We start from the raw sequence: 7,478 nt of genomic DNA on the forward strand, positions 1-7,478 counted from the left end.
TGAAACATACAAGTATTTGTTAGGTTTGCAAATATTTTATTACCATTTTGTAATTTTTCAGGTTGTGGATGCCCGTGCTGGTCCAGGGACCAAATCTCTAACAAAATTCAAGTCCAAAAACAAAAAGAAATTGAAACTGAAACCAGAAAGTATGCAGAAGGTTGAGAAATTCATCAAGAAGAAGCATATATATATGAAGAATGATCGGTCAGGCCGTGAAGAGAGTCCAGGAGCTGTTAGTGATGAAATCACAGGTATAGCCTCTAATATTTGAGTGAACTATATAAGTAAGATCCTAATTGTATTATTCTTTCGTTTCACTGTTTTCCCATCATGAACAGCAGTACAGTACTTGAAGGAAGCAGAAGAAGCAAATGGATATGCACGATCTGAAAGTTGAAAAGCCATAACCTGCTGAACAGGAACCACTGCTTTCTGATACAAAAAAATGACATCAGTTTCAAAAGCGTGAAGAGTAGAAACTCTTGCTATGGCCTTCTTACAGGCCAATATTTAACAAAGCAAACAGTCAGCATGATGCTGTAAGCTGCACATTGTCACTGGATTCTGACGGTTCTGAATGTATGACATGAAAACATGGCCGATGTGTTTGCTGTTTTACAAGTCACATAGTAAACTACTAGCTGTGGTGTGAATGTCACTTCTAAAGTGCATCCATTGAAGTAAGTAACAGTAAATGTTAAGGCTGCTGTAGATATTTCAAGAGTTCAGTAATTGTAATGACATAAGCAAATCTGGTTCATGGAAGTGTTTTAATAGTAAATTACATATATTTAGAAAGTAGGTCCATCTTTGAAGTAATTTTATGGACATTTAACCCTTTGGCTTTATCTTTTGGAACAGTTTCCATAGTTAGCACCACTGGGTTAAGAATCATAAATTTCATGTACTTTAAAAGTGGAACTACTTCCTGAATACAGTTGGTTGACATGATGGCTCTCTGCTTCCTGAATATAACTGTGATCTGTGCTGAATACATTTCCTCAGCTATGAAGCAGGCAATTAACTGGGTGTGATTAGCCATGTTACTGCCACTGTAAAAAAGATATTCATCCAAGATGGTTGCTTCTGATGTCCTTGATATGTTCTCATGCTATTTGGATCAAGATTTTTGTGTTAGTGAGGTAAATTGTTGTGATAACTGCCTGAGATTAAAGGACTATGTAAAAGTTTTATTAATGGAATTAAAATCTTCGCATCAGATAACCAAGATACTGCATAAAGATCAAATTCACAAAAAATCTCAAAAGTCAAGTAAATTCTCAAAATTTTGATACCCAAGATCTCAACTAAAGTGAGTCGAATCAGAATGAAAGTAGCTAAAGCCAAACATAAAATCCAAATACTTGGTGATAGTCATGCAAGAGGATTAGCAAATGAATTAAAATATAAACTAACTTGTGATTACGAAATTCAGGGAGTGACAAAACCAGGATCGACACTGGTAAATTTGGTTAATACCACTTCATCAGACCTAAAGACTCTAACAAAGAGTGATGTTTGTATAGTATGGGGTGGCTCGAACAATGTTGGGCAAAATGAAGCAAATATGGGAATTCATGCCTTGAAACATTTTATAAGTTCCCATAAACATACAAATGTGCTTGTACTAAGCGTTCTTATTCCAAATTCTTGTGTTAACACAACGTGGACGGGCAATTTAAATCATCCTGGGGACCGGCATTATTAAACCTACTATCCTAACATGTGCACTATTCACTTTAAAAATTAATATAAAATCTCCTAATTAATTTTATGAACTAAAACGTTTGGAGAACACTTACCAATGCTCCTAGAAGTGCTTGAGAGTGTGATATTTCTGGAAACATTCCCCTTTGTGAAGTGGCATTACACAGAACTTGCTATGTAGACGGTCATACTCAATTTTCTTTTTGTGAACTGTGCAAACACGGCATTGCCTAGAAGGATGCTTCCCCTTGGAATGTTCACTCTTCACAGCTTTCACAAGGGTATGTTTCTGCATATCACCCGAGAGTCACCTTGGGGGGTCGACATGAGGCCTGCGTTGGGGTGGGAGTTGATGGGTCTGGTCGCACTAAGTCTGTGTCTAACTGGCTCTGCCGTCACCATCTGGTCTGTAGCCCAGGCCTTTGCCACATTCATCAGAAATGCTTTGTATTTCAATTTCAAATGAGGGTTTAGATTTTTGTGATTTTTCTTAGATTTTTTGCTGTCCCCGCAATGGTCCTACCCGCATTTTCGTCGGAGCTACTGTCAGTTTTACTGTCTGTAGCCACAATACTTTGTTGTCCTCTGTCACTGACACTGTCTGAGTCACCTACGCGTCTCAAGGCACGTAAGCTAGCTCATTGGAGGAGAAGAATTTATCCTTGATCCATACTCCACCACTATCTACTGGCTGGTACAAACAACTTGAAGACTGGCAAATATTTTCTGTTAGAGGGGGTTAAGGAAACAGCTAAGTCATGTTACTGAATACTAAGCAAACATTCCGGAGTCTTATTACACAGCTGCGTGGCGCCAGAGCAAGGTATAGTGTGTGACAACATAATGTGTCCTAAAATCGTGATATCATGACCAGTCCGCTACATTTAAAAGTGAAAAGCATGATATCATGCGACCGGTCCTCAGACTGTTAATAATGAAGCTAAAATATTCAATAAAACTCTAGTTAAACTAAAAAAGGCATTTCCTAATCTTTGTGTGATAACTGTGGACACTGATAGGGACCTATACAAAAACATGGCCTTAATCTAAATGCTCATGGTAAGGGACATGTAGCAAATAAAATGGCTGCTGTAATAAGTGATCTGTTTAGTCAGAAAGTGTCACCTGTGAATGCCTTAAAATGGGGGGGGGAAAGAAGACATGACGAGTTATTTGATTAAAAACCAGATCCTATGTGAAGAAGTTGATGTGAGTGGTTGGAATAAAATGATTCAGCTTCAGTCTCATCAAAAGGGTGACTGTGGGCTATATTGAGTGTGATGGGCTCACTGTGTCGAGTGAAGAAAATAGTGTGTTGACAACTCAGGTACCCAAAGAGAGTATCTGTTCAGCTAAGGGAAATAAAGAGAGTACTATGAAGAAAGTCATCTTCTGGGTTTAGGCGCCGTGTATTCTTCGTTTTCGCCGACGTTTCGGAGGAACGTATCGCCTCCACCTTCAGAGCAGGTGAATGGCTTGGAATGCAGAGAGCAGTACCTGTAGTGATAGGAAGTGAAAGGTGCTGCTTATATACGAAGTAGGCAAGGGGGGGTGGTAAGGGAGAGGGGACCAATAGGAGCAGTGGAGAGCGATTAAGGCCATGTATGGTGTTATGTGCTAAGGTTGGGGGAGGATGGCCAGTGAATCCAGGAAACTTGAGGTCAATAGCACTAGGAAGTTGTGGTAGACAAGAAGAACCTGTTGGTTGGGGACAGGCTACTGACGTCAATGACATGATTACAGGGGACAGGCTACTGACGTCAATGACATGACGAAGAACTGGTGTGGCTTGTTGGATTTCTCTTGAGGGAAGAGATGAGAGGCTTGCATGATTTGTTGAGACTGAAAGGGTTCAGTTTTACGTTTACTTTTTCGCAGCATTTTCCTTTTTCTGTCGAATACTTAACACAACACGCTTCCTTTACACCCTGACATTTTGCCAACGCACTTGAAGATCGATACAAAGAGACCAACTGGGGCGGTGTATCTGTCCTTCAAACTTTCCACAAATCCTTGCATTCTTTCACCCCTACCCTAGAACATTGTGTTAGCATAACGGGACCAAAGAATGCAGAGCTTGGGTCACACTAGTGCGAAAATAGTGTTACAACTCACCATGTGAAACAAAAGTGAATGAATATTAAACAACATATAAGCCTCAAAAAAGCCTGAGTAGCCCCGGTTAAGCTGCAAACCGGTTAATCCGCCCCCGGATAATCGAGAGTTGACTGTAATTTGAAGGATATTCGGTGTGATGAGTTTCAGTGCTACCAGCTGTCTGAAGTTGCAAACATTTATAACTGTTTTGACAGTATGCAGCTATTTGGCTTTGGTGTAGAATAATTCAAGGAAATTTGCTTCGATAAGTTTCTGTGCTACCAGCTGTCTGAAGTTGCAAACATTTAACTATTTTGGCAGTATGCAGTGATTTGGCTTTGGTGGTGATGTTCTAGGTGAAGACTTCATGTCTGATATGAGTGGAATGAGCATGCCGTCCAGCCTGGCTCCCAGTCCTACACCTAGTGACGATTCTGCTGCTCTCCCTTCAGTCAAGCACCGCAATAAATCAGTATCTCCCCACCATTCTGAGAAGGGCACAAAAAGGCGGCTTTCAACACCAGCCATTAGTAGTTTCCTAGATATGACCTTCTGGAAGAGGTAAGAGACATGCTTAATATTATTTTTTTTAACCAAGAAGAATTCTGCTGTGTCCTTTTGAACTCTGCCAGTAAAAATAATAGAATGAGGTACTAAAAATTACGAATTTTAATTGTAGAGTTTGGAGCATCTCAGCAGTTGAAAGGAAACAAAAGTTATGCTAAACTTTGGAGTACAGACGTTCCAGATGTGTCCCCCCCCCTTTTTACGAGTTTTTATTCCTCATTGGTGTCAGTGAGCTGCATTAAGTGATAAATTAATTTGTCCTTCAAGGGACACTAAAATATTCACTGAAGGTATTGCTAATGCATCTTGGATACTGTGGGTTAATGAAAAAGGATTGTAGTTACAAGTACATATTTCTCAATTACAATTTGATAAGAACATGAAGTAAGGTACGTAGTTCGAACCGTTGAGAAGCATAATGATAATTTGGAGAAGTCACAAACAGAGAGGTTGGGCAGTATCTTATCGACTGAAGCATAGCAATGGAGAACTACCAGAGAGAAGTTGAGTACATGTGATCATCGCAAGGGAGGGTAAGTAGGTATTATAGTATTATATATGTCAAATTTAATTGAATACCAATTAATTGTTTTAGATGTAGATGGGCAGGTGACCTTCCATTGTGCTATTTGCTTACACACTTGGTGCAGATGATTCATAAAAATAGATAATTTATGTTTTCATAGTTTAATAACATGAAATATTTAGTAATCATAACAGTGATTTGAAAAGAGACAACTCTGAGAACATAATCTTGAAGTTGAAGGTGGTGACAGTTTAAACTCTTGACTATATATTTTTTTGAAGAATAGGTACTCTAGTTACAAGAATTTTAGAACAGAGAGAGCATATACAAGGGTTGGAACTCCAATAGTGGCAACTATTTATTTACAGCTGATACAAAATAGATGCATATTTTGAAGTTTTACTGTCCTTCAGTGTAGCCAACAGCATTGTGTACAACCCGTTGCCAGTGATGTGGAAGTCGTAGGATACCTTTAGCAGCACCTGTTGTTTTGATAGTTCAAATGGAGTGGTCTACTGCCTGAAGAATCTCTCGAACAGTTCTGAAACGAATGCCACAAAGTGGTTCCTTCATCTTAAGAATGAAGTCGAAGTCACAAGGGCTTAAGTCCTGGGAGTATGGTGGATGGTACAGCACTTCCCAGCCCCATCGATCGAACAAATCAGCCACAGCTTGCGCTGCATGCGGCCTGCTGGGGTTCTGATGACCTTTTGATTTTCGTGGTGCCCTGTAATGACGCCATTCATTCGATTGGCGTTTCATTTGTGGCTCGTACGATTTGGCCCATGTCTCATCACAGTGTAAGGAAGCCTCTCCTTCACGCTCATAGCGCTCCAAGTGGTTATGAGCAGCGTCATATCGTAGCCATTTCTGCATTTCCATCAAATCATGCAGAACCCATCGTGATGCAGTTTTTCTCATGCCCAGGCATTCCTTCAGAATGTGAAGCACAGTCGTATGCACTAATCCTGTCTCTCGGGCCAGCTCACAAATTGTATGGCATTGATCACGCTCCAGGAATGTGGAAAGATCATACACTTCTTCACTGACACTAGGACAACCTGGCCGACGCTTGTCTGCCACATTTTGGTGTCCCTAGTTGAAGGCTTTTACCCACCTTGCCACTGTTCTGTAAAGCAATGCAGATTCCCTGCAAGCCTCTTGAAGACCTTGATGACACTGTCATGCTGTACGGCCTCTGGCACATTCTATCTTTATCCAAGTCCATTGTTCCTGTTTTGCAAACATCGTGACAACACTACATTAGACCGCCAGCTAACACGAGGCTCTGTTCTTCTCGTCACTGCGAATGTGCATGGTATGGGAAGGGAGAGTCCATTTGCTCTGAGGTAAGGTGGGTATGTAACTAACGTGTGGTATAAGCGACATTATTTGGTTCCATTGCATGGCATCTCTAAAGCAGTGTTGCCACTATTATAGTTCCAACCATCGTATAAATTTACATGTGTTGGGAGATAGGTAATGGAAGTTAACATCCTTCTGTTTAAAAGGTGGTTGCATTTAATAATTTTATAATACAGTTCGTGCACATAATTTTAGAGGATATAGTGTTACATTGAGTCCTTGTATTACCAGTCCAAATTTTTAATTTAATCTCCCATGTTTGTTTTGTTTAGGGAAAAGGTTTGCTGTGGCATAATATTCAAAGGACCTTATGGTGCAGTAATAGTAGATCCTCGGTTCCTGAAACCTTGTCGTGGATGTAAGAATCAGCAGCAAGAGAAGGCAGCCCTTATGTCTTCTGGTATGGGCAACAGTTCTGGTGACAGTACTGCAAGTGGACGTGAGAACAGGAGCAGTGATATGAAAGGTATCAAGTTAGCAAAATCGTACAGTGACTCCTCCTCAGACTCTGGTTATGATGAATCTTCAAATCAGGGCGTAGGAGAAGGTGGTCACCACAGGTCCAACGCCACAGGCAGGAAGAGTGTTGGTCAAGAAGAGGCTACTGCAGCTTCCAATCCTCTGGCAGAATTTGCAATGCATGCTGCAAGTCGGTGCCAACAAGAAGTTGGGGAACAACCTAATTAACGAAAGTTCACACATAGAATTATCGTAATTTATTACTTCATTAATGACTTATGTATTTGTGTAATCCTCAGAACTGCTGTTCCAGATGCCAATCAGTCAGTGTTGGGTCCAAAACAAAGGCATGTTTTTCTTTTGCCTGTCCTCATTTCATGATAAGTATGGGATTTTTTATGATTCATGTATTCTTTACATGGAATTAAAAACTGTTGGAGAAGCAATAACAGACCCCTTCCTTGATTGTGCAGCATATCAGATGAAACCCTTGCTCTTAGGAGAGACAGGTGTCACAAATGAATTGTGTCTTCAGTATTGTACTGCCATCACCACTGTGCTTACAAGGTATTTTAGTAAAGCAAGTGGAATTTTTGACATAAAATTGTAAATTAAAAAATAAATATATTAAGTTCCTAATTGGATGGAAATGAACGAATGCATTGCTGAATTCAACACAAGGCAGGGAATTAGGCCAATGTATAGGTTGTGTTCACTGTTACATGACAGATGATTCATTGGCTTTCTGTGGAAA

General features: G+C 40.2%; 1 protein-coding gene across 3 annotated transcripts in view; it reads left to right on the plus strand.

Annotated features, from left to right (window-relative positions):
- The window catches only part of LOC111868073 (SIN3-HDAC complex-associated factor), a 35,395-nt gene extending 28,222 nt beyond the window's left edge, over window positions 1-7,173 (plus strand). For all 3 annotated transcript variants that reach the window (XM_023858440.1, XM_023858438.2, XM_023858439.2), the window contains exons 4-6: window positions 62-254; window positions 4,164-4,368; window positions 6,538-7,173. In XM_023858440.1, coding sequence (XP_023714208.1) covers window positions 62-254; window positions 4,164-4,368; window positions 6,538-6,952 — 813 coding nt within the window. In that variant the 3' untranslated portion in view covers window positions 6,953-7,173. The remainder of the gene's footprint in view (window positions 1-61; window positions 255-4,163; window positions 4,369-6,537) is intronic.
- Window positions 7,174-7,478: the final 305 nt, after the last annotated feature.

Source organism: Cryptotermes secundus, unplaced genomic scaffold (assembly GCF_002891405.2).
Source record: "Cryptotermes secundus unplaced genomic scaffold, Csec_1.0 scaffold925, whole genome shotgun sequence".
Classification (NCBI taxonomy): domain Eukaryota; kingdom Metazoa; phylum Arthropoda; class Insecta; order Blattodea; family Kalotermitidae; genus Cryptotermes; species Cryptotermes secundus.